A 27,800-nucleotide genomic window follows, 5' to 3' on the forward strand; every position below is an offset into this window, starting at 1 on the left:
CCAAAGCTTCTCCGAAGTTCCTGTTCAATCCTCAGAAAAGCTGACCACAATGACATCCCCATGGCCTTTTGCCCAATGGGGAATCGACCTGATTGGCCCATTACCGAAAGGCTGAGGAGCGGCAACCCATGCAATTGTAGCAGTAGACTACTTCACCAAGTGGATAGAGGTGGGGGGTCCTTAGGCAAATCACGGAGAGAAAGACAACGGATTTTATCTGGAAGAACATCATCTGCCGATATGGGATCCCCTATGCCATCATTACAGACAATGGGAGACAGTTTGACAACAGCAACTTCAGAGAGTTTTGCCGAAATTTGGGGGTGGACCTGAAGTTCTGCACCCCCGCACACCCCCAGGCAAACGGACAAGTGGAAGCAGCCAACAAAGTGATAAAGAAGCTCTTGAAAACCAGATTGGGAGAGAAGAAGGGAGCTTGGGTTGACGAGTTACCAGGGGTATTGTGGGCTTACCGGACAACTCACAGAACTGCTACAGGGGAAACCCCGTTCGCTTTAGCTTTTGGTCATGAGGCAGTAGTCCCAGCAGAGATTGGAGTGGGGACACATCGAACGGAATATTTCGCTGAGGAACAAAATGACGAGCAGATCTGCCTAAGCCTGGACCTACTTGAGGAGAAAAGGGAAGGGACCTCACAGAAAGTGGCCCAGTGTCAGCAAAGGGTCACGCGTTATTACAACAAGAATGTACACGTGAGGTAGTTCCGAGCAGGAGATTGGGTACTTAGGAAGGTGAATCAAAACACTAGGGATCCCAACCATGGAGCTCTTGGCCCAAAATGGGAAGGCCCGTATAGAGTAATACGAGCAACGGGACCAGGAGCTTATAAGCTAGCATACCCAGATGGGCGAGACGTGAAGAGGTCGTGGAACGCCGAGCACTTAAAGAAGTATTTCCAGTAAGCAAAATACTCTACTAAATCTTCAATTTGATAAGTTATATTTGTCAAATGCATGGTGGCTTGGTGCACATGCATATATTTTGTATTTTTGTAACGCATTCAAATTTCAATAAAGATGAATTCAGCATGAAATCCCCCGGCTAATAAGCCCATCAAAAATTTACCAAGGCAAGTAAGTGCCTGCTTCTGCTCGGTCAACGAAAGACCAGCAGCTAATTCTACAAAAAATCTTACTAAGGCAAGTAAATGCCTACTTCTGCTCGGTCAACGAAAGACCAGCAGCTAAATTTATGAAGATTCTACTAAGGCAAGTAAGTGCCTACTTCTGCTCGGTCAACGAAAGACCAGCAGCTAATTCTACAAAAAATCTTACTAAGGCAAGTAAGTGCCTACTTCTGCTCGGTCAACGAAAGACTAGCAGCTAAATTTACGAAGATTCTACTAAGGCAAGTAAGTGCCTACTTCTGCTTGGTCAACGAAGGACCAGCAGCTAATCCTACAAAAATCCTACTAAGGCAAGTAAGTGCCTAGTTCGGCTCGGTCAACGAAAGACCAGCAGCTAAATTTACGAAGATTCTACTAAGGCAAGTAAGTGCCTACTTCTGCTTGGTCAACGAAGGACCAGCAGCTAATCCTACGAAAATCCTACTAAGGCAAGTAAGTGCCTAGTTCGGCTCGGTCAAGGAAGACTAGCAACCAGTTTTACGGAAATTTTACTAAGGCAAGTAAATGCCTACTCCTGCTCAGTCCACTAAGGAACCAGCAGGCAAAATCAGATAAGTTGTCCAATTGTTTTTCAGAAACAATCTATGAGCAAAAACCGGACAAGAAAGCAAATAAAGAGCATCTAAAAATTTATAAATGTTCAATTGTTTACAAAACAAATGCAAATCTAGAGTTTATACAAAAATAGGCTCAAAGCTTAGCAGAGTCAACGGCTCCAGCAGCTGAAGGATCAGCGAGCTCAGGAAGTAAGGGATTAGCAACATTAGGAGGTGGGAGATCAGCAATGCCGGGAGGAGGAGGCATGGACCCTTGACCCACTTCGAAAGTGCGTCCCCCAACTTCCCCCTCTTGCACCCCATCCAAAGGAGCCTCCACCTGATCCTGCTCACCCTGCTCCTTGTCCGCCTGGCCGACCTCTGCCATATACCGCTGCACTCCAGCCTCTAACTTGCTCATGTCCAGCTCGGGATATTCCCCCTGAAGCACATACATGATACACTTATAGGAGAAAGCAACCCCCGAGTCATACTCGGCATCCAACCGATCGCCCACATCAGCGGATTTGCCTTTCTCCTCAGCCAGCTGCTCATTCAGGGATTTGATTTCTCCCTCAAGGGCGGTCCTCAAAGTATCTCTTTCACTTTGAGTTACCTGAAGGTCCGACTTCAGGCCACCCAACTCACCCTCAAACTTGGAGGCAGTAGACTCAGCAACTGCAACTTTCTCCTCCAGCTCCGTAATCTGCTTGTTCAGCTCGGCTAGTTTCTCCCTGGAGCGGTCAGCAGATTCAGCTTTCTTTTTCAACTCCTGATTATCAGCTTGAAGCTTCTTCTCATGACGCGCGGACTTGGTCTTGTAGCACGAGACCATTGTGGCCAGCCTGAAGGAGACTCTCTGAACAGAAGCAGCTAACTCAGAGAGGCTCATGCTCTCGATGTCCTTCACCATCTTGGGCCCAACCGATTTTTTATAATCCTTCTGATATGGGCTCAGGTAGTCACCTTGATCCCGAGATGGGAGAGGAGAAGATCGGTCCCCAGACTGCAAGCTGACCTCAGGACTCTTGTCGGAGGTTTTCTCCCCACCACTCTTATGAGGTGGAGGAGGGGGCAGAGCAGGAACAGGCGCCTTGGAAGGACCGACGCTGGGTTTCTTTGGAGGAGGAGGAAGGTTGCTGGAGCTACTCGGAGCCCGACCACGCTTCCTGCTCATCGCGCTGAGGATCTTGTTATCCATTCCAGCGGCTATGTCCACTAGGCCCGAACCGACCAGGTTTGTTGGCGACAGGAGGTCTTGGCAGGTAGACGCGTTCAACAGAGCAGTTTCCACCTGAAGCAAAGGTCGATCTTCAAGCCCCCCGATCAAACCCCACGACTCTGAAATAGCAAAAGAGGTTAAAGAACTCGATAAGTGACAATTTGAGAAAGAATATAGGCAAAAAATGAACGACCTGGGGTGACAAACTGCGTTGGAAGGTAAATATCACCACCCAACGAACGGAGTGCTGAACACCACTTTCCCCCAGCAAAGAAGAATTTGTTCTTCCAATTTTTGCACGAGGAGGGGAAACCAGTGATTGGCTTTCTCTTCGCAGAACTAGACATGAAGTAGTACCAGCCCGCCTCCTTTGGGTTGCTCCGCAGCTGATACAGATGTTTCACTTCAACAAGGGAAGGCTCCTCCGACCCGCACCTCTCCCACAATACAAACATTACCGAGAGAACCCTCCACCCGTTCGGGTGTAGCTGACCTGGGGCCAGGTGCATACCCCCCAATATTTTGGCAAAATAACGCTGAAGGGGCAGCCGAGCTCCTAGTTTGAAACTCTCTAGGTGCATTGTCACATACCCCCGCGGAGGCGGACTAGGAACGTCACCCTTCCCAGGAACTACAAGGAGAACCTCCTCAGGAATGTCGTAGAGGTTCCTAAGCTTGAATAAGTCAGTTTGGGTGGTGGCACAAGCTATGTAATCAATAGGGTAGGAATCAGCCTCCACCCTATGGCCAAGATTCCTTTTCTTAGTAGGTCCGCTCGGTCCGGAACTGCTCCCCTCACCATCGCCAACTCCTTCAGGGATCCCAACCCCACCAGAGCTGTGGTTCTCACCAGATCCCGACGCAGGTCCACCTCTATTCCCTACAAGCTCTAGTTCGGGAGAGAAAGAGACAACCAAGGGGCGTGGGTACTCAAGGGTATCCCTGCCATGGGGAGGACCTACACTACTGGAGGGACCTAAGAAATCGGTGGGTATTGACAAGTTGAGGCCTAAATCCCCTGATTCTTCATCACCCTCATCAACAATTAACTTTCTTTTCCGGTTTGACATATCGGAACCCCAAAAGAAAACAAAGAAAACTCGAATATACGGGTACAAAAGGGGGCAACACGGAACCCAATCAACAACAACCAGAGAAGAGATTAAAAGCAGTACCTGAAATGAACTGGCCCTGATAGCGCTGCCGTGACAGAGAAAAAACCAGCAAGTAGAAACTCCGGACACAGGAAGTGTGAGTAAAGTTCAGAAAGGGGGTAGGTTAACGACGGAGAGACGAGTAACAAAACGATGACGATGTAAGTCTAGGGATTTGAAACGGAAAGGGGGAAATGAAAGCATTTAAGTGATGGAGACGCCAGCTCACTCACCGTACATCGAGGACAGATAGTCCGTCGTTTCAAATTTCAAATACGAAGAATCTGGAGATGCCACGTCACCAACCGTTACAAGAGGCCAGGCTAGATGCAAGCCCAGATACGCAATGAACATGCTCATTTAGGCCCACGCCCAGATCAAAATCTCCCCTGAAGAAAAATGATACCTCAGGTCCGTCCCGGTAGACAGAAGACCAGAGGAGAAACCCCCGGATTGGTAAGAGCCGACTATCAGTTTCTACTCTTGACTCATTTCACTCACAAGACCAGAAACTGGGGGACTGGTGTTAAGCAAATAAAAGCACCAGGTCGGCCATGATACTATTTCCACCCCAGCATGAATCACCTCAGCCAAATGGTACGAGCAGAACAGGGGGTAACATGAGCCGATCAGAGACGAATACTGACCAGAGCCATATACCGAGCCGGTACCCGTCCCCCAAAAAGCGGAAACACGATCTCACAGAATCACGGTAGTTGCGCTTTCCCAGAACCGCTGCGGGAGACGCGAGATCCCACATTTGCCCATAATGCAGCAGTTAGAGTCCTATGAGAGGCTACCACTACCCGAAAAAGGTGGGATGAAGGGCAAACGGGAACGTGGGGACAGCGGCTATAAAAGAAGAAGAAATCGATGAAGAAGGGGACAGAAAAATGAAGAGAGGGAAAACGCTGCCAAATTGCAATTAGGCCTTTTTTACAAACTTCGAAACAAGTTAGAAACCATTCTTGAATCCAAATTACATTGTTTTCCCGTAAATACCTTGTGCTAACTTAGGCATCGGAGGGTTTACGCCGGCAAAACCACCGGCGTCTCTGATCCGTTTTTGGTGAACGCAGGTCTAGTAGGAGAGATGAGGGTGATTCCAACCCCAGTGGTTCGAGCAACAGTTAATAACACGAACGTTGGTGGAGGAATCTGGTCGGCCAAAAGGCGAGCAGATTTAAGCATCAACAGTCAGATCATTGCATTAGCTCTATGCCTCCATCAGAGGGAATATTAATAGATGCATAAAAAAATAATTAGAACCATGTGAGAAACAATTACCTTAGACATGGCAACTCCTTTGACATATGTTTCTCCATTAGCAGATTTATCATAAAGTATCTCTCTGCATCCCCACCTAAGATGGAACCTGTTCTAGCAAAAACAGACCCCAAGGTTAGGAAAATCAGTTCATCATAGGAGAAAACAAACAAGATTAACAAATCACTGCAATGATGTGAACCTGTAAATAGAAATTTACCTGCCCCCTTTATCTGTGATATGTTTTCGTATGGGCCCACTCAAATAAACGTCTGGAGAACCCTTGAGCATCCGCAATAGGGAAGCCTCAGTCTTAGTCGCAAACAGTGCGAATATAGTGAGCATACAACAAGCACTGATGTTATCACAGTCAATAAACCCAAGGGCATAAGCAACAGGATCCCACATTCTCTGAATACTCGTCCGTGTCCCACCTTTGGACAAAAACCAATCAGAGAAGCTTATCTGTAAGAAGAAATGAAGTTTTAGGTAAGATAACAATTTGTAGGAACAAGGATTGATATTAAAACAAACTAGAAAATAAGATGTCATTCTTACACTATCAACGAGTGCCTTTACAACAGGACTCAGAGCAAGAGCAAGAGCATTTCTTGCTTTATCATAAGTCTGCACTTGAGCAATACATGAGGCAAAGTACATCAAAAGAGAATCCAAAAGAAGCAAGAAGTTTCAACATGAAAGAAGAAATATTGTCTCATCATACTGCTGACTAATCAGATTGCAAAAGATTACATCAACATAATCAAAATGGAAGATAAATCCATATGCACTACCTTAAGCTAATTTGTAGACAAAAATGCATGAATCCCATGTACGGGAGCTCCGACCGGAAACCGAAAATCAAGTTCTGGAGTTAAAAATCAAAATCATGAACTGAATCAGAGATATTATTGGACCAGAGAATCCATAAACCAATTTCAGAGTGTCCAACCACCAAACAAACTATCAGTAGTCTTAAGTGATCAAGAAATAACCATACCACCAATTTCACCACCCTTATTCACAAGTGTACGAGTATGATCCTTCATGAGTAAATTTTTGTCCGCGCTGACCTGTAGACATCCATGAAAAACTATCAGAATATAAACACAGGGTCAATTTAAAGAGGAGCTATGATTATGATCCATCGTGATATTTGAAGAACATTTTCATATTTTCCTACAACAAGTAAACTATAACCAGTTATCATCACTATAGATGGCATGGTCAAGAGGAATTATAGTTCTTGTTTCAAGAATCTCAAATCATAATTCCTTTGCATGGCTAGTGTGCTTTTTATAATCATTCAAACACACATATCCACAACTAAGCAAGCTTTACCTTTTTCATCAATCGGAACAGATTATTGTAGCATCCAAAGAAAATGTGCAGGCCCATTTCAATATGGTTTCCATGTTTATCAATAAAAGAACCCACTTTACCACCAATGAAAGACCTTGACTCATATATATCCACCTGGAAGAGGGGGGCGGGGCCATCAATAAAATCAGTAAAACACAAACTAATTCAAAATGAAATAAACTTTGTGAATTGAAATAATGCCTGCCCTAAAGAAAATGATAACTGCTATTCATTTTTCTGAACTGCTGATAAAAGCTTCTGTGTACTAATTCAAAATGAAATAAACTTTACCTAAAAAAAATGCATGATTAGAATGATTAAAGATCATTTGATGAGGAGTTTCATCATTAACTGTGTCGAAACACAGCAGCAATCCACAATACACTTAACACGAGAGGGGCACACAAGCATGCATGAATCTTCCACCATTAAACCTGAAATCATAAAATAAAAGAAACAAGATGAGTGTTGTTTTACGGTCTGAAAGCCGATTCCAAATAATAATAATAATAGTAATAGTAATAGTAATAGACCTTTGTTAATAATTTCTACTAGTTGTCTCTGCCTTTTGCATCTTCCTCCTTTGTATCATCGTCCTCTTCCAATCACACGGCTAGACCAGTATGTCTCGAGAATCTCTACTGCCTTCTCAGAGATGCCGTTGTCGTCATGACTTCGTAGATTTTCAATCTTTTCTAATCCCTCAGCCTCCTCAACCAACTGGGCATATTGATTAAAATCTCCAACGGTACCCGTATTCATTTCAGCTACCCCGACCTTCAAAATGTTCTCTAATCCTTCTACGCAAACAGTGGCGATCTTTGGATCAGCGCATAGAAGCAGATCACACAATGGTTTTATACACCCCTCTCTCACGAGGTACTTGATTTGCTCATGAGTGCCACCTGAGATGGCATTTGAAATTACCCAAGCGGCCTTCTCCTTTGTATCAAATTCAGCATTTTGAAGTAGATTGACAGTGGGACCAATTAAGCCGGAATCAATTACCGCCTGAATCTGCTCCCCGTTTCCAGCTGTAATATTTGAAATAATCCAGCTGACTTCCTTCTTGATGCTCTCTTCATGCTTATGGACCAACATGTCCAAAAGGTATGGCAGTGCACCACAGTTAATTATACACTGAGTCTGGAAATCGTTCCCCATCACAATATTTCCAACAGTCCGCAGGGCAGGGGTAAGCACTGAGGATGATGGATGACCAAGGAGCTCAACAAGTCGTCGACAGACACCTGCCTCGATCACAGCTTGAATTTTGTCATTCGTACCATCAGAAAGATAGGAGAGTGTCCAACAGGCGTCACTCAACACCTCTTCATCATCTAAATGAATAAGCTGTGCAAGTGCCGGAAGAGCTGGCCTTACCTGATCAAATGGTGGTTCTGGCTTGCCCTTGCATAAATTAGACAATGTCCTTGCGGCAATTCTCAGCATTGAAAGCTTAGCATGCTCATTTAACTCTGCCAGCAATGGAATCAAAGCTCCTTCACCAAGCACTAGATCACGGCATCCAGATGAGTCACCAGCAACATTTCCCAATGCCCAAACAGCCTGCTCGCGGACATCATCACTTGGGGAAGCAAGCAGCTTCACAAATATTGGAACGGCACCGTGGTCAATCACCACCTTAATGTTCTCTGAAGTTCCAGAAGCAATGTTTGAAAGAGCCCAAGCAGCCTCATACTGAAGTTGCGGATAGTCTTCCCTCATAAGAAACTCAACAAAGCGCGGGACAACGCCAGATTGTATGACTTTATCAATTTGTGGACTCCTCTCAATCGAAAGCAGTTTGCTGAACTGAGTAGTTGCTTCCAGCTGCAAGCCGCTGTCATCTGACCAAACCCCAGCAACCATCCCGGGTAAACTCGCATACTTATTTTAGGAGCAGGAGCAAGAGGAGGAAATTAAGTTAGGGATTTGGAGTGAGAGTGAAAGTGGAGAAAAAGCAAGAGAGGGAAAAAGCTAATTGTTGAGAAATATATACCTTTCGTATGGTTGTGTTAAGGTCGTCCTTCCAATCCCAACATGCTTCACCCCGCCGCTGCACTTTGTGTAATTTGGGTGTACTTAATTTTCCTTCAGAGAAAATTTTCATATTGGGGCAATTATCCACCACTAATCTTTCCAAAAATGGGAACTTGAAAGCACAATTGCCAGAGCAGAAGCTTGTCAGGTATTTTAAGTCTAAAAGCTTCAACTCCTTCAATTCTCTGAAAGTAATAACCTCATCTTGTGCTACAACATCATCCACCAGTACTATTTCTGTTATCTCATCGCATGATTCTATCTCCATATATCTAAGTCGCACCAGAGTCTTTGCAATTGAGGGTGTTAATACGATTTTCAAGCCTTCGCAACAATACGATTTTCAAGCCTTCGCAACACGATACCACCAGATTTGCAAGATTCTGAAAGGATGTCGAGGATGGCACTAGATTGACCAAACGGTCACACCCCATTACGCGTAGAAAAACCAAGTTGTTCGTAACAGAAGACTCCTCTATCAAAATGTTCTCCAGATCATAACAATTATATGCTTCGCTTATTTCTACCCTCATCCCATTTTCAACCTTCTCTTCCGGCAACCAAGCACCATGTCCTCCTATTTGGAGGACTTTCATTGTGTGAAGTCTCTGGAGGAAGTCACCAAGTGATAAAATAGTCCGCTCATCACCTAACTCCACAGAAAGATATTTTAGTTTGCAAAGCAAGCCTTCAGAAAATAGATACTTATTTGTTACTACGTGCTTTGCATCAACTTCCAACTTTTCCAAATTAGGGAATACCTGGGAGATCAATCAGAACCCCAAAAAAAAAAAAAAGAAATACAAGATGAATCAATTGATGAGAAATATAAGTTACCACTAATTTATAAAATATATTTTATTCAATAAATCTTAACCTTTAAAAAAAATAGTAATAATAGTACGCCTAACATCTAGAATAATTATGAATGAATACCATACACTAATCTGTAAGAGAGTTACGTAGCTGACAATTTGACTTTTAGTAAGAAACCAAGCAATGAAGGCAAAGGCAATATAACTCTAAGCTATATGATATAAACTTTCACAGTACATACATAAGAATTGAAAATTTGATTATAAAATTCTTGTACGTACCCTTTCCGTCAAGATATTAGTAGTTCTTTTGTATCTCGCCATGAATTCAGGACATGCAGATATCCATAATCCTTTCAAGGATGGAAATTCAAGAATATCAAGATCTCCAGTGCAGAAGCTTGTGAACTTTTCAAGACCAGACATCTTCAGATATTGCAACTGGGGAAACGTTACAATATTATTCGTCATTTCTTCTTGGTTGTCCACGACTATTAACTCTTCCAAGACGGGACATCTGACTATCTCAATGCTTTGGAGTCGAACAAAGCTACTAACAGTAGAAGATGAAAATATACATCTTAAATTCATACATCCGTGCAGGATCAAGTGTGTTAAATTCTTAATACCACAAGACATGGCTGTAACTTGGTTTTGCCAAATCCTTCCAACGTTTATTGAATACAACTCCAAGTTCTCCAAATTTGGTAATGCAACCTGTTCGATCAAAAAGTTAACTTGTTAATTACAAGCAACAATGATTTCTGTTGATGGACAAATCAATAAAATTACTCTTTCTCTGGTTATAGTTCTTTTCAGTTTTTCATACAAACAACCGTTAATCAAGTTTTCCAAATTATTCCTTACAAAATGTATAGATTTAGAGGGCGGATAATATAATTCATATTGCAAAAATTCTTTGATTGTAACGAATTTTGTAAAATTAAATTTTGGTTGATTCGCAATAGGACCTACTATCCAGCGCGAGCAGTTCTCGGGGATTTAACTACTGGCACCTCGATTATATAAAAATTTGGAATATTTTCAAAGGAAATCACATAATTCCCCCTTGCAAATAGTAATTATCATCAATTGCCGCGGGTTCACATATAATTCTAAGAAATTAGGCGAGAAGAGTCTCATCAACAATCAATCAGCAGATATCACGTTTGGCAGATCATCATGATTTCCTCAGATGCTAGAGAATCAACGTGATTTCCGCTCATGCAGGAGTGGACACATTATCTTAGAGCATCCCTCACTGAGATCTTTTAAAAAATTTATATTATAAAGTGAACAACATATTTAGTATAGATTTAGACGGCGGCTAATATAATTTATATGTATTCTAATGACGTATATTAAAGAAAATGACTAACCATAATTTCAATCAACTTATATATATATATATATAATATTCAGTGATTACAACATATTTAGTATTTTGTAACATGATGTTTATAATAATAATTATTATTAATTCACTTATTGTGTCGAGTACCTTTTCTTTCTCTAAGAATGTATTTGTTACACCCTACTATACTTCGGATGAAAAATTTAGAATAATTGTGAAATATGATTATTAATCACTCTTTGCCATATTTGCTACCAAACAAGAATGCAACAAAGAAAAAAAAAACAAAAATTATAGAGAATTAATAAGACCATTGACTTATCAATAATTGACCTTGTCAGCGAAAAGTGTATTAGAAATTTGGACATTGTCCTCCAAAATGATTTCATGTGACCGCAAATCATTAGCTGATTCCTCCTGTCTCTGCTAACATTGCAGGTGTATTGATTTTAGAGTGTAAGCTTAATTGTGAGCACAACCTTAATGCATAGATACAAGATCTTTAAAAATTAGTACAATAAACTTAGCACTAAATCTAAATTTGATATTTTGGATTCTATGATTAAGATTTTTTTTAAATGAAAATTTAATAGAGTTAATTTAAAAATAAAAATTAAATATGAAAAATTAGACTTGCAATTATGGATTTAATTTTGATAAATAATGAATGTTCTCTTAATATTTTTTTTAAAAGGTAAAAGAGCGTACAAAGCCCAAATTCATTTTTTTAGTCCCTTACTCTCCCATGATTCAAACTTGGGTGGTTGTAGGACTGAAAATATATAAGACAGTTAACTTTACTTTTTTTTTCTTTTTTGTTTAGAGAAAAGAGAAGAAGGATATTACAAAGCATGAAGCTCGTGCAATATAAGGGCAATTATGGTTTTTTCTTTAAATTAAAATGGTAAGATTCTGAAGCTAAAAGATTAAAATATTAATTAAATTACAAACATTAAAGATTTTTTTTTTTCAAATGGTTGCTTTGAAAATGAGAATAATATAATATTTGAAGACTTTTCAAAATTAATTACTGTGATGCACTAGAAATTTCTAGCTTTAGTCTAATGTATAAATTGACAAAACGATATTAGAATCCCAGGAGAAAAGAACCCTCTCATACCAATTATTTAAATTAGGAATGATCATACCTTTGACTCTGCCGGATTGAGGGCGAGGTCTGAACCCTCCAGACGGAGACGCTTGAGATGGGAAGAGCCCACTTTGACTAATTCATTACGAAAATAATCGACATCTTGCTCTTGCAATTCACTTAACTCAAGGTCTTCAATTCTCTGCAGTTGCACGATCAGCGAATCCTTCAAGCAAATCTTGTTATTTAGCTCGACTCTGAATTGACGACACCAAATGCCGGTTTTCCTCGAAAAATAACGTCGAATATATATGCTGTACCTTTCCAGCTTCTCCAAGAGCAGGCCTCTGGGCAGACTGCTGACGTCACGGACGTGTACTTCCAAAGAGGTCAAGTTGGGCAAATGCTTCAATTCCTCAAGGCTTGCATTCTTAACCCCTTCCACCTCCTCCTCCCAATCAACAAAGCTTTCACGACCTATATATAGTTCTTCTAAATGTGATAATTTTGACAGTATATTTGGTGGAATAACTTTCAGAAAACAACAATCCCTCAAATCAAGCAACTTTAGCCAAGTCAATTCACCTACTTCTACTGGCAACTTCACAATATCAGAACCTCTTAAGCAAAGGATTTCTAGTTTCTTCAAGTATCCTACAAAACTTATATCAGGCAAGCCGCAGCTACACAAACTCAGTGTTCGAAGGTTTGACAGGAGACCAAGTGATGAAGGCAGTATCATGTCAGTCAAGTTTACAACTCTGACCTCGATCATGCTCTTGAAAAAGTTGTCTGGAATTGTTACTGGTGAAGTTTCCCAAGGATCATCACGACCACCACCACGTATAAAAAGAAGTTCGAGTTGAGGACATTCCAGTACTTCAGGAAGCAAATTAGGCTTAATACCATGTAAGACGATTGAAGTGAAATGCTTTATTGTACTTCCGTCTGACCATTCCCTGCAACCATCAACCTGCTCATTTGTAGCAGTAAACACATTTCGTTTAGTAGATGCAATTGATATGGCGACATGGCGAACTACATCATGCATAGAAAACAACTCTTCCTTCTCGCTTTCATGGTCAAGCAACATACAAGAAGCTTTGAGTGTGCGCACCAATGCATGTACTCGATTTCGTGCTGCTTCCATCTTATTCACACCTTGAAATAAACCCAATCCCATACCACACATTAACAAGTCATCAATAGATGCTATGGCTGTATATCCTATTAGCAAAAAGATGTTCTTGAGATCATCCCTTCCTAGTTTATTGTAGCTCAACTCGATAGCTTTATATGCAGCTGGCTGTACATCCTTAAAATGGAACACAAGTGACCACAACAAGATGGAACAAAATAAAAAGGAAAAAAATACAAAGAGTGGATGGAGAATAAAACAGAGACAGCGGCACAGCTGGACACAACTAGATAGAGAACAGAGCAAAACCAAATAACAAGACTTAAGATTACAACAAACTGTGAAGATAGCTCATTATGGAGAAAGAAGCAATGGAAAGCAGAAGAAGGAAAAGCTTAAGTTGAAGCAGGATACAGAGTATAGTAGCAGCTCAGTTGCCAGCTCAGCATAGTTAGTTTCAGTTCGTTAGAAGTGCAAAATGTATTGTGATGAGTATTAGCTAATAACTTCCTTAATTAGTTACATTGATTGTGATTAACTAGATGTTAGTATAAATACTCACGAATTGTATTACTCTGTAATTAAGGAAAATAACAAACTCTGCTCAAGAGTATTTCAGAATCCTTCGTTTAATATTTTCTCTAGAAACAAACAACTCTCTTTTATAATTCTTTTATGGTATCAGAGCCACTCATGGCTAGTTCAAGCAATACAATCTTCAATCCAAATCATATTACTTCAAATCAATCAACTCAGATATCATTTTCCTTTAGTTCTCCAGTCAAGCTAGATAGATCGAATTTTATGCTATGGCGCAAGCAAGTTCTTACTTCGATTAGAGGAAATCGACTTGAGCATCTAATTTCTGATAATCAAGTGACACCAGATCGTTACATTACTCACACGGAAGTTGATGGATCTATACAGAAAGTAGAAAATCCAGCTTTTGTTCATTGGAGAGCACAGGATCAAACTCTTCTTGGCTGGATCTTATCCTCAATTAGCGAAGGTATTCTCAGCTCAATTCTTAACTGTGATAGTGCATTTGAAGCTTGGAAATGCATTGAAAAACAATTTGGAGTTCAATCTGAAGCTAAGCTCATGCAACTTCGTTATGAACTAAATATTCTTAGGAAAGAAAATATGACTGTTGAGGAATACTGCTTGAAGGTTAAAGCACTTGCTGATAAACTCGCATGTTCTGGAAGTCCTATTTCTGAAAAAGATCTACTGATACAAATCTTGAATGGATTAGGTCCAGGATACTTAGATCTTGCATCAATAATTACTGCTAATAAAATGTCATATGATGATGCATATGCACTGCTATTAACGCATGAAGCTAGAATGGAACAAAGTCAAAATGCTAAGAGTGTGTTTAATGCCAATTATGGCATGATGAATGGGAATTATCCTCAAACTAAGGGCTATAATAGAAGAGGAGGTTATAATGGATATCAGGGACACTTCAATGCTGGAAATAGAAATTTTGGTGCAGGAAGGGGAATAATGTTTACAAATTCAAGAGGATTTGTCAATGGTGGTCATGGTCCTGGTGCTTATAATTCTGGTAGGGGACAACTAATGCACATGCAGGCATATAGACCAACCACTTATAATAGAAACATCTCTAATGCTAACCTTGGTGCTGAAAATGGATCTGGAGATAATGTATTAATATGTCAAATTTGTCATAAGTCTGGGCACACTGCAGATGCTTGTTGGTATAGGTTTGAGAATTATGTGCCTCCACCCAGAAACTTTGGAAGAGGGAGAGGTCAAAGGTCAGCATATATGGCAAATTTTGAATCATGTCCAAGTGCTGCTGGATATCCAAGTGCTGCTGGACCTTTTGAAACACAATATTATCCAGACTACTCTAGTCATCAGATGTCTGATTTGAATTCAATGAATCACTCACTGGACTCTTTCTCTGCTCCTGGAGCTGCCTATGTTGCTAACTATGAAAGACCAGCTGATGAGGGTTGGTATTTAGACAGTGGAGCCACACATCATTTGACAAACAACATGGCAAATATGCACATCAGGGAGCAATTCAGTGGATCAGATCAACTCATTATTGGCAATGGACAAGGTCTGAATATAACTCATATTGGTGATGCTTTTCTCAATTTCAAAAGTTCAAATGACAAACACAAACACACACCCATAGCACTAAAAGACATATTGCTTGTTCCTTCAATTACTAAGAACCTTTTGAGCATTTCTAAACTTACTGCTGATAATAACCTGTCTGTTGAATTTCTTGGAAATATCTGTGTTGTGAAGGATACTCTGAAGGGGCAAATACTGATGCAGGGCCTTGCTGAGAGAGGATTATACAGGCTGTTAATAAATTCATCTTCTTCAAATACTCAGTCATCTTCTTCTTTTCATTCCCATATGTCTTCTAATAAACCACTTTCAATGTTGTCCTTTTATCATTCTGATTCTGCTGGTCACACTGATGTCGTTAGTGGAACTGCAAATTTGAAAACTTGTTATCAGACTGCTGTATTACATTATACTAAATCAATCAATAAAGCTTTACTTTTTCATAGAAGATTTGGTCATCCTAGTGTTCAAGTGCTATTACATATGCTCAAAATTAACAAGTACATTTCCATTCCTACATATCAAATTCATCAAATGCATCAAACAACATGTGAAGCATGTCAAAAGGGCAAAGTTCATAGGCTTCATTTTCCCTGCACAGACACTAAAACTACCCAAGTTCTTGAGCTCATACACACAGACTTATGGGGACCCTCACCCACTCTATCTAGGGATGGATATCGATATTATATAAGCTTTGTTGATGACTTCAGCAGATATACCTGGATATACCTTTTAAAAGTTAAGTCAGATGCATTAGAAGTTTTCAAACTCTTCAAGTTGCAAGTGGAAAATCAGTTTACCACCACCATTAAAACTCTGCAATCTGACTGGGGAGGGGAGTATAGATCTTTTACAGAATTTCTAAACCAATCTGGTATTATCTTTAGGCATTCATGTCCTTATACACATCATCAAAATGGATTGGTTGAGAGGAAACATAGGCATATTGTAGAATCAGGATTAACTCTGCTGGCTCAAGCTCATTTACCTTTTCAATTCTGGTGGGATGCCTTCCATACAGCAGTTTACCTTATCAACAGATTGCCATCACCTGTTCTGAAATTTTCAAACCCATATGAAAAGATTTTCAAGCATAAGCCTAATTATGATATGCTCAGATGCTTTGGCTGCACATGTTACCCTTATTTAAGAGATTACAACAAACATAAATTTGCCTATCACTCTAGCAAATGTGTATTCATTGGGTATAGTCCATCACATAAGGGTTATAAGTGCTTACATGCTTCAGGAAAAATTTATATTGCCAGACATGTTGTCTTTGATGAGTTCACTTTTCCATATACCACAGACTCTTCTTTTCTTAAACATTCAGCCTCTGATTCTCAGTCTTCATATTCTATTACTCCTCAACAAGTTCATCATCTTTCTACTTCACCTATCCTACCAATATTTCTCAATGACAACACTAATAATGCAATCTCAGTGAGTTCAGAAAGCATTGGTACAAGCACTTCAGTTCATCCTACACAGCAAGAAGTTAATCTAGAATCACAGCAAGGTACGATCAGTAACTCTTCACCTGTTCTTATGTGTCCATCCTCAGTTTATGAACCTGTACCTAATTCATCACTTCCCCATACTCACAACTCCCCTCAACAACAGTTCAATAATCCCATTACACATTCTCATACACCTCAGAATACACACCAAATGATAACTAGGGGAAAAGCTGGTATCTTCAAACCCAAAGTGTATATTGCTGATCTTGTTCACAAAGAACCAGACACTATACATGAAGCATTAAATGACTCAAAATGGCTACAAGCCATGAAGGAGGAGTTTGATGCTTTAATAAAAAATGATACATGGACATTGGTTCCAAGAGCAGCTAATCAGCAAGTTGTTGAGAATAAATGGATTTACATAATTAAGTACAATACTGATGGAAGTGTGGCTAAATACAAGGCACGGCTAGTTGCTAAAGGATTCCAACAAATAGCAGGTGTAAACTAATTTGAAACCTTCAGTCCTGTTATTAAACCAGCAACTGTCAAAGTGGTATTTGTTGAGTGTTAGAAAATGTATATTTATAAAGGAGAAAACCGTCATTTTACATTTCAAGTCTTACTAACAACCCTTACTTTTATGTATTTAACCTCCTTGTGATTTAATTACATGTGTTTTATTTTAATTAAGTATTTTATGTATTTTAGGGGCATTATAGTCATTTCACAATAAAGGAGAGATCAGACGGCAAAACGGACATCACTTTTGAACTCAGGACGATCGAAAACCTTAGGAGGAGCATAAAAGGAAAAATGGCACTATTCACATGTACGGTACTATTCACGTGTACGGTACTGTATACGTTACTGTTCACGACACTGTTCACATAGACGGACGATGACGTGGCATTGACCGATGATGTGGCATTGACTGATGAGGTGTCACGATCCTGTTGGGCTAAAATTCTTATGTACTGTTGATGCTGACGTGGCAGCATATCAGTGGATGAAAAATCTCGCGTACGGTACATACATCACACAGGATTATTTTCAATCAAACCGCATTACTGTTCATCCGGGTCAAACCGTGTTACTGTTCATCCGCGTGGTCAAACCGTGGACTGTTGACTGATGACGTGGCGCAATCCTGAGCGTTCAAACTGTTTTTAATCCGATGGCCATGATTTACTCCATGTATCTATAAAAAGGGGGCCTCTCCCCCCTAATTTGATATCTCTGAATCCATTTTTGGGATCCATTTTCTGTAATTCCCTCTCCATCTTGTATTTTCTTCGTATTTTAATAAATTCCCATTTTGCCCCTAGTTCAATTATGAGTAGCTAATTTCCTTTCAAGCTTGGGTTGAAGGTGAAGTCTCAACATATGCCATGGGCTTAATTTGGTAAATTTATTTTCTCTTCCCCTCTAGTTTTTGTGGATGTTTTGACTTCTCGTCGACAAATAATACTAATCTTATCTAGTACCGCCTTGGTTTCACCGGCCCTCTAGTACAAGGTTATTATTATTTGGCACGATAAGCCCTTAGCACCATATTGATTAGAGTGTGGTTCATGAGGTGTGGATTTCCCCCTCATGATTTAATTGGTATTAATAAGGAATATTTAGCCCATGGTGCATGTTGATACGGATCCGGATACCCAAGTGCTTCATTTCAATAGATCTATCTTCAATTTATTCTCGCCATTACAATTCCAATTTTAGAATTTATTCTCGCCATTTTAATTTAAGTTTTAGCATATTCCAAATCATTTCCACCACAAATCCAATCCCCGATTTACAAAATTAATTCTATACACAATTAAAATCCACCTCCTCGTGGGATCGACACTCGTCACCATTAGTCTATACTACAATAGATTTGTGCGCTTGCGAGTACATTAAAATTTGCACAACAAGTTTTTGGCGCCGTTGCCGGGGAGGTAAGTAATTTTAATTCATAAAATTAATTTTTGTGAATAATTTCTTTTATTTGTTTTCTTGTATTTTTTATTAAAAAAAAAAGTAAATCTACATTTAAAGGTTAGTATTTCTTTTCTTTTTCTCTTCTTTAAAATTCTGTAATTTAATTTTCAATTTATTTTTTCTTTGTAATTTTTGTTTATTTTATTAATTTAATTTTTAGTTAATTTATTTCACGTATTTGTTTTTGTGTATTTTTATAGAAAGGTTGTAATAGCGCAATAAGGTTAGTATCGTAATTTCTCCCTCTTCTTTATTTTTATTTGTTTTGTTCCCATCTTTATTTTTATTTTATTTGTTTTGCATGCATGGTCGTAGGTCATTATTACCTAATCTTAAACCTATAGACCTTGAATTAGAAAAAACACTTCGCACACAAAAGCACATTAATAAATTTGGAATGGATTTACAAGCACCACAGGAGAGGTCATTCAAGGACTATTTTAGTCCTTTAGCTAATTTGAGCACATCATGTATAAGATACCCAAATGTAGCTACTAGGAGTTTTGAATTAAAACCTAGTGTGCTAAATTGTCTCCCCACATTTTATGGCCTAGAAAATGAGGACCCATATAATCATCTGAATGATTTTCATGCCATTTGTCAAACTTTTAAATATGAAAATTTTTCAGACGATGATGTTAAACTTAGATTATTCCCATTTTCTTTAAAGGATAGAGCTCGTTCATGGTTAAATACTTTGCCTGCTAATAGCATTGCATCATGGGAACAAATGGTAACTAAATTTTTGAATAAATATTTCCCAGTGCATAAAACCAATGCTATTCGCAGGGAAATCTCAGAGTTTACTCAGAGAGAGGACGAGCAGTTTTTCGAGACATGGGAGCGATTCAATGGGCTACTCTTGAAGTGTCCACATCATGGGTACGAGAAATGGCATCAATGCCAATACTTTTTGGAGGGATTATTGCCGAATGTGCAAGAATGGCTAATGGCAACAAGTGGAGGAGAGCTAATATCAAAAAGTGCATCAGAGATTTGGGAATTCTTCCAGCGACAAGCGGATAATTCCCAACAACGGAGTCGATCACTCAGGAATACTAGAAGAATTAAGGGAGTAAATGAGGTTCAAATTGGCGAGTCAACTTCGGGAATCAAAGAAGTCAAGGAGATGGTTGAAGGTCTTGCTCGACAAATAGCATCGTTGTCGACTGCTAAATCAACAGAACCACATGACCATGACTCATACTCCGATCAAGCCAATGCCATAGGTGTAATCAGAAAACCATCGAATTACAACCCATACTCCAACACATATAACCCTGGATGGAGAGACCATCCCAATTTTTCATGGTCTCAAGGATTCCAACAGAATGGACCAGCAGCTCCAGCTCCGCCAATTCCTCAAGTTCCTCAAGCCTCTCAGCCCCCATTTAGACCATACAATCAGAACCAGAACTACTCTCAACCTAGACCATGGGAGGATTCATTCCAGAATCTCAAGAATCTTACTCACTCTACGATTGAGCAACAGAACCGCACCATTGATGGACTACGAAATGAGTTGAGAGCGGGCTTCAACTCACAAGCCCAATCAGTTTCAAGCCTCGAGAAGATGGTGGGACAACTTGCTTCTTCAGTTCAGACCTTGGCAATGACTGTTGATAAAGGTAAATTTCCAAGTCAACCAGTGCCTAATCCTAAAGGAGTACATGAAGCAAGTACTAGTTCACCACAGCAGCATGGAGAGGTCAAAGCAATCATGACCTTGCGAAAAGGAAAGGAAGTCGACAACAAAGTGGAGATGCCTGTGACAAAAGAAAATCAAATTGTACCTGTGAATGTTGAAGACTCACCACCGGAGGAGAAAGAAGAAACCAACCCACGAGAATACGTTCCGAAAGCTCCATTTCCTCAGAGGTTAGCGAAAGGAAAGAAGGGAAAATCCACAGGTGAGATTCTTGAAATCTTCAAACAGGTAAGTGTTAACATCCCTTTGCTTGATGCTATTAAACAAGTTCCATCTTATGCCAAGTTTCTTAAAGACCTTTGTACTAAAAAGAGAAACATGCATGTTCAAAAGAAGGCATTTTTAACAGAAAACGTTAATTCTATACTCCAACATAAAATTCCTTTAAAATGCAAAGACCCAGGCTCCCCCACTATCTCATATAGTATAGGGAACCACACAATTGAGAATGCTTTGTTGGATTTAGGAGCTAGTGTAAATCTGTTGCCTTACTCAGTATTTTTGAAACTTGGACTGGGAGAATTACACCCAACTCCAGTGGTGTTACAGCTTGCAGATCGGTCCACGAAAATACCTCGTGGTATTGTGGAGGACGTGCTTATCCAGGTAGACAAGTTTTATTTTCCTGTTGATTTCATTGTAATTGACACTCAACCAATACAGGATTCAAGGAAGCACATCCCCATTATCCTAGGCCGACCTTTCTTGGCAACTGCGGATGCTCACATTCAATGCAGGACTGGAAATATGCAGTTGTCCTTCGGCAACATGACTATGGAGCTAAATATTTTCAACATTGCCAAACAACCTCACAGTGCAGATGATGGAATTGTTGATGTGGATTTAATTGAAGCATTAGTTGATGACACTTTTATTTCAAACCTTAGTGATGATCCTTTACAGACATGCTTAACTCACTTTGGTTTTGATTTTGATATTGACAGATCGGTTGATGAGGTCAACGCTCTACTTGACTCAACACCATCCATGGACACTAATAAATGGAAGTCAAGAGTTGAACAACTAGCACCATCAGAAAAGAAACTCATCCCATCATCAGAATCACCACCGAAACTCGAGCTCAAACCATTGCCCAACACTCTGGAATATGCATTTTTGGGAGAAGAAAGTACTCTGCCGGTAATCATCTCATCATCCCTAAATGACGAACAAAAAGGTAAGTTGTTGGATGTTTTAAAAGAGCATAAAGGAGCATTAGGATGGACCATAGCAGACATAAAAGGTATAAACCCCGTAGACTGCATGCATTACATTCACCTTGATGAAAATGCTAAATCTACTAGGGAAATGCAACGTCGGTTAAATCCTAATATGAAAGAAGTTGTTAGAACTGAAGTCCTTAAGCTATTAGACGCAGGTATCATTTACCCAATTTCTGATAGTTCATGGGTCAGTCCTGTACAAGTTGTCCCCAAAAAGTCAGGAGTCACAGTAGTTACCAATGCTGATAATGAATTGATACCAACTAGAGTAACTACAGGATGGCTTGTATGCATTGATTATAGAAAGTTGAATTCTGTCACACGTAAAGACCATTTTCCTTTACCATTTATTGATCAAATGCTTGATAGATTAGCAGGCCATGAATTTTATTGCTTTCTAGATGGCTACTCAGGATATAATCAGATTCCCATAGCACCAAAAGATCAGGAGAAAACTACTTTCACTTGCCCTTTTGGCACTTTTGCATATAGGAGAATGCCATTTGGATTATGTAATGCACCTGCTACATTCCAACGATGCATGTTGAGCATTTTTTCTGATATGGTTGAACGATTCCTTGAAGTCTTTATGGATGATTTTTCTGTCTTTGGTGACTCGTTTGATCAATGTTTACATCATCTAACACTAGTTCTGCAGAGATGTATTGAGAAGAACTTAGTCTTAAATTGGGAGAAGTGCCATTTTATGGTAAAACAAGGTATTGTTCTCGGTCACATCATTTCGAGCAAAGGTATTGAGGTTGACAAAGCCAAGGTGGATCTCATTTCTAATCTTCCTCCACCTAAAACAGTCAGAGAAGTAAGATCTTTCCTTGGACATGCTGGTTTCTATAGACGTTTCATTAAAGATTTTAGCAAAGTTTCTAGACCCTTATGCAATTTACTTGCTAAGGATGTACCTTTTATCTTTAATGATTCATGTCTCATGGCGTTTGAAAAATTAAAGCAGTTGTTGACATCATCACCCATCATTCAGGCCCCAAACTGGAGCTTACCATTTGAGCTCATGTGTGATGCATCTGATTATGCAGTAGGAGCAGTATTAGGACAAAGAGTTGATCGAATTCCGCATGTTATTTACTATGCTAGTATGACATTGAATGATGCACAGTTGAATTATTCAACTACTGAAAAAGAAATGCTAGCAGTAGTGTTTGCATTAGAGAAATTTCGATCTTATCTCATTGGTTGTAAAATAATTATATTCACAGATCATGCTGCTCTTAAATATCTTCTCACAAAGAAAGATGCAAAAGCTAGACTAATTCGTTGGGTGTTACTTTTGCAGGAATTTGACTTGGAATTCAAAGATAAGAAAGGGACAGAAAATGTTGTGGCGGACCATCTCTCTCGTCTCCATTTTGACACAATTACAGAGCCATTAATATTGAATGAGTCATTCCCAGATGAACAATTAATGAATGTGGAAGTATTACCTTGGTATGCTGATATAGTTAATTATCTTGTTACAGGTAAACTTCCAGAGCATTGGACCAAGCAAGACAAGGCTAAATTCTTTGCAGAAATAAAGAATTTCTTTTGGGATGACCCGTATTTGTTCAAGTATTGTGCAGACCAAATTGTTAGACGATGTGTCCCAGAAAGTGAAATTCAGAATATCCTTTCATTCTGCCATGAACAAGCTTGTGGAGGCCATTTCAGTGCTAAGAAAACAACGACTAAAGTTTTAAAATGTGGTTTCTATTGGCCAACTATATTTCGAGATGCTTACACTTTTTGTTCTTCATGTGATAGGTGTCAACGAATGGGGAGTATTACACGAAGGAACATGATGCCACTAAATCCAATTTTAGTGGTTGAGATTTTTGACGTATGGGGTATCGACTTCATGGGACCCTTTCCCCCTTCTTTTGGCCATCAATACATATTGGTTGGTGTTGACTACGTCTCAAAATGGGTAGAAGCAATTCCATGTAGAACCAATGATCACAAGGTGGTGATAGGATTTTTGAAAAGCAACATTGTTTCGCGCTTTGGATTCCCTCGAGCAATAATCAGTGATGGTGGTGCCCACTTTTGTAACAAAGCATTCAAAGCTCTTTTGACAAAGTATTCAATCACACACAAAGTGGTGACCCCGTATCATCCGCAAACCAGTGGCCAAGTTGAGATATCCAATCGAGAAATAAAGCACATATTAGAAAAAACGGTGAGGCCAGACAGGAAAGATTGGTCATTAAGACTTGATGATGCATTATGGGCATACAGAACGGCTTTCAAGACCCCGATTGGGATGTCACCCTACAGGCTAGTGTATGGAAAAGCTTGCCACCTACCTGTGGAACTCGAGCATCGTGCGTATTGGGCCATCAAGAAATTCAACTTTGACATGCAGCAAGTCAGCTCAGAAAGAAGATTACAACTGGCAGAACTTGAAGAAATTCGCAATGACGCATACGAAAATGCCAAGATTTACAAGCAACAGATGAAAATCTTTCATGACAAGCAAATTATGAGAAAATCGTTCACTCCAGGTCAGAAAGTGCTTTTATTCAATTCTCGTTTGCACCTATTCCCAGGTAAGCTACGCTCTCGATGGTCTGGTCCCTTTATTGTTCATACTGTTTTTCCACATGGGGCAATTGAAATTAAGGACCCAAAGAACGGTGTCACGTTTAAAGTTAATGGTCAAAGATTAAAGCCATATCTAGAGTACCAACCACATGGAGAAGACACCGAAATAAATTTGAGTGACCCACCAGATTTGAATTGATTTTTTCTTTTTATTGATTTGATTTTTCTTTCTTTCTTTTTATTGTTCTTTTGCTAATTGAAATTATTTTTGCATAAGTGTGTTTGTTTTACCATTAAGTTTTTTTTTCTTATCATTGTTAATCATGAGTACCATACTTAGACCGTTCCTCCTGAACATTCTTAAACCACTTCAGCGTGTCAAAACTCATCTCAAAAAGCAGATTCAATTTTGTAAAACACAACGCATTTGGGCTTTACAACCACCAGAGTTAGTAGCCTATGTTGAGGGTTTAGAACGCCAACTCAGAGACATTGAGAGAAGTGTTTACGACATCCAATTGGAGCTTGAGGTAAATTCAATAAGAGGACGATTTTAATTTTCTTTGTGTGTTTTAATTTGTTTTTCTGTTTGTGTGCTTTAGTTTGTTACCCCGGTGAAGTGGCGGATAACGGTACTCTGTGACAATCAAGTCGGTTACTTCAGTTTCCCATAATAACTGACATTCTGAGGCAAAAGTATGGACAGAAACGAGATTCTAGCGAAGCTTCACAAGCGATTCCCTTCACTTCCTCAGAATGCCCTCCTTATGATCTATAAAGCTCGGTCCGAACGCATGCGATTGCTCATGAGGAATAACATACCTGCTGATATCCGTTGGTTAATCGAGGCGAAAGTACGATCGGCAGGTGAGTTACCTCCAAAATTTATTGCATACATGTCTGGTTGTGGTAAAGGAAATTATGCAAGAAAACGACGAGCTCGACGAATTTCTGTTGCTTGTCATAAGTGTGCCAGAATGAGTTGCAATAAAAACCCATGTTCTTTAGGAATGATGTCTGATAACAGGGAAGACAAGATTCAATTCATTAGGGATGGCTTGAATAAGGAGTCATTGGATGATATCCTTTTGTCTCTTGAAACGCATCCCAGTGGATATGTGCAAGGAGCGATTCTCCAGTTATGGCTATTATTCCAGAAAGAGCATGCACGATACAGTCTCGGGAATCTGACTATAAACGACCATGTTTGCCAGTTTGTAAGAAAACTGGATAGGAAGCCTATCCTCGACTCATAGAGGGCGTTCAAGCCGTTTCTGGACGTAAAACCAGAGGAAGATGTGAGCCACAGTCGCAACTACGTGTAAATATCCTTTTACTTTACTGTACTTTTTCCTCCTTACTGTTTGCTTTTTTCCTTATTACTATTTGCTTTTTCCTTTTTACTGTTTCCTTTTTGACTCGCGATCCACGTGCTTTACGCATTATTTGACACTGACATGTTACCTCATACACCACTATGACCCACTATCACCAAGACTCTTAAATGTGATTTCTTTTTTGTCAAGCACTCACAAATTGTTTTTGAGAAGTATCACAATGGCCGCTACTCCCAATAGACAATTCAAGAACATTTGTGTGCTTTCTGGATTTACCTATGGCAAACATAAAGAGTTCGTGGAGGCAGCCATAGATCTTGGTCGAAGCATAGCAGCGAGAAAATTACACTTGGTGTATGGAGGAGGTAACCGAGGGTTATAAAAAATGGTCTCAGAAGCAGCTTTTATCAGAGGAAGTCAAGTGTTAGGCATCATCCCAAGAGTCCTAAAACCATTGGGCAGTTCGTCTGACTCATCAACTGGAGAAGAGTTAGTTGTCTCAGGTATGCAAGAAAGAATAACTGAAATGCTTAATCATGCTGATGCTTTTATTTTCCTTCCAGGAGATCTTGCAACACTAGAGGCACTTATCACACTAGCATCCTGGGCCCATCTGCACATCCACCAGAAACTCATCGGTTTGTTAAATGTCAATAACTTTTATGATGGCTTTATCGCATTTCTTAACCATGCAATAAAAAACTACTTCATTCCTTCCCATGCGAAAAAACTTTTTATTTGTGCTCACACTGCTAATGAGCTACTTGATCTGTTACAAGCTTATAGACCGGAGCCAGACCCCTGGACCTTTGTGTTGGAGCGCCCAAATAATGATGGTAACAGTAGCCGCAGTAAGAAGTACAAATTAGATTTAACTCTCCGCTTGTGAATATTTTCTTTTGTGTTGCACCACCCAGGTGATGTCTTCTAAACTCTACTTCTTTCCTTTAAAACATTGAGGACAATGTTTCGTTCTGGTTGGGGGGAGGGAATAGTCGACAATTGTGGAATCTTGGTTAAGTTTTTACTGATTTTTTTTGTTGTAGAAACTAACTATTGCTAACTTTTTGTGTTGAAGAAGGCTGAATATGGAGTGTAGTGACTCTAGAAACGCATCTTCTTCACAGAGATCAACGATGCGTACTGTCTTCTAACAGAGGATGGAGAGCCTCCAACTTTTCATGAAGCTTTAAACAGTTCAGATGTTGCTTTGTGGAAGACAGCAATGCAGGAAGAAATTGAAGCTCTATACAAGAACAAGACATGGGAACTTGTACCACTACCACACGGAAGAAAATCCATTGGAAACAAATGGGTCTACAAGATCAAACGTGATGGTAATGATCAAGTGGAGCGGTATCGTGCAAGACTGGTGGTGAAAGGATATGCTCAGAAAGAAGGTATTGACTTCAACGAGATATTTTCTCCGGTGGTTCGACTCACAACAGTCAGAATAGTCTTGGCAATGTGTGCTACATTTGACCTACATCTAGAGCAGTTAGATGTTAAAACTGCATTTCTTCATGGAGAACTTGAAGAAGAAATTTATATGCTCCAACCAGAAGGTTTTGCAGAAACAGGAAAAGAGAACTTGGTTTGCAGGTTGAACAAATCTCTATACGGTCTCAAACAGGCACCGATGTGTTGGTATAAGAGATTTGATTCCTTCATTATGAGCCTTGGATACAACAGACTCAGTTCAGACCATTGTGCATATTACAAGAGGTTTAAAGATAATGATTTCATCATTTTGCTGTTGTATGTGGATGACATGTTGGTAGCAGGTCCCAACAAAGATCGAATCCAAGAATTGAAGGCACAATTGGCTAGGGAGTTTGAAATGAAGGACTTGGGACCAGCAAACAAGATTCTAGGGATGCAAATTCACCGAGACATAAATAACAGGAAGATTTGGCTTTCGTAGAAGAATTATTTGAAGAAAATCTTGCGGCGCTTCAACATGCAAGATTGTAAGTCAATTTCTACCCCACTTCCTGTTAATTTCAAATTATCCTCAAGTATGTGTCCTAGCAATGAAGCAGAGAGGAAGGAGATGTCTCGAGTACCGTATGCATCAGCAGTGGGAAGTTTGATATTCGCTATGATATGTACAAGACCGGACATTGCACAAGCAGTGGGAGCAGTCAGTCGATACATGGTGAATCCTGGTGGAGAGCATTGGATAGCTGTGAAGATGATTCTGAGATACATCAGAGGAACCTCAGATGTTGCATTATGTTATGGAGGATCAGAGTTTACTGTCAGGGGCTATGTGGATTCAG

The 27,800-nt window shown here is 39.8% G+C and overlaps 3 protein-coding genes and 1 pseudogene across 5 annotated transcripts in view; all 4 read right to left on the reverse strand.

The window, feature by feature from the left end:
- LOC112098233 (zeta-carotene desaturase, chloroplastic/chromoplastic-like) overlaps positions 1-27,800 on the reverse strand; it is a 57,801-nt gene that overhangs the window by 18,181 nt on the left and 11,820 nt on the right. The gene's annotated exons all lie outside the window — the stretch shown is intronic.
- LOC112098134 lies at positions 1,838-3,975 on the reverse strand. The gene is made up of 4 exons (XM_024183755.1): positions 3,520-3,975; positions 3,099-3,342; positions 2,702-3,024; positions 1,838-2,587 (listed from the first exon to the last, which is right to left on the reverse strand). Exons 1-4 carry the CDS (start codon positions 3,973-3,975, stop codon positions 1,838-1,840), a joined length of 1,773 nt encoding a protein of 590 aa, XP_024039523.1.
- On the reverse strand, positions 4,767-7,116 carry LOC112098135 (annotated as a pseudogene).
- LOC112098230 (importin subunit alpha-2-like) lies at positions 7,249-12,326 on the reverse strand. Of its 3 annotated transcripts, XM_024183906.1 has the most exons (4): positions 9,828-9,872; positions 9,086-9,491; positions 8,690-9,054; positions 7,249-8,577 (listed from the first exon to the last, which is right to left on the reverse strand). In XM_024183906.1, the coding sequence occupies exons 1-4, from the start codon at positions 9,867-9,869 to the stop codon at positions 7,276-7,278; spliced, it is 2,115 nt and encodes a 704-aa protein (XP_024039674.1). In that variant the 5' UTR covers positions 9,870-9,872; the 3' UTR covers positions 7,249-7,275. The 3 variants fall into 3 exon arrangements, with proteins under 3 accessions (XP_024039674.1, XP_024039676.1, XP_024039675.1); XM_024183908.1 differs by lacking the exons at positions 8,690-9,054; positions 9,086-9,491; positions 9,828-9,872 and adding an exon at positions 12,310-12,326 and having other exon boundaries at positions 7,249-8,569; XM_024183907.1 differs by lacking the exons at positions 9,086-9,491; positions 9,828-9,872 and having other exon boundaries at positions 7,249-8,574; positions 8,690-8,715.

This window comes from Citrus clementina, unplaced genomic scaffold, assembly GCF_000493195.1.
Source record: "Citrus clementina cultivar Clemenules unplaced genomic scaffold, Citrus_clementina_v1.0 scaffold_5, whole genome shotgun sequence".
NCBI lineage: Eukaryota > Viridiplantae > Streptophyta > Magnoliopsida > Sapindales > Rutaceae > Citrus > Citrus x clementina.

Excerpts from the sequence above, each read along its gene's own strand:
- LOC112098134 (XM_024183755.1), bottom strand. The coding sequence starts at position 3,975 with ATGTCAAACCGGAAAAGAAAGTTAATTGTTGATGAGGGTGATGAAGAA. Across the intron at positions 3,025-3,098 it reads AACGCAGTTTGTCACCCCAG|AGTCGTGGGGTTTGATCGGG; the intron begins GTCGTTCATTTT and ends TTGCTATTTCAG. Across the intron at positions 2,588-2,701 it reads CCTCCGACAAGAGTCCTGAG|GACATCGAGAGCATGAGCCT; the intron begins GTCAGCTTGCAG and ends AAGATGGTGAAG.
- LOC112098230 (XM_024183906.1), bottom strand. The coding sequence starts at position 9,869 with ATGGCGAGATACAAAAGAACTACTAATATCTTGACGGAAAGG. Across the intron at positions 9,055-9,085 it reads AAATCTGGTGGTATCGTGTT|GCTTGAAAATCGTATTAACA; the intron begins GCGAAGGCTTGA and ends ATTGTTGCGAAG. Across the intron at positions 8,578-8,689 it reads TTAACACAACCATACGAAAG|TATGCGAGTTTACCCGGGAT; the intron begins GTATATATTTCT and ends TCCTAAAATAAG.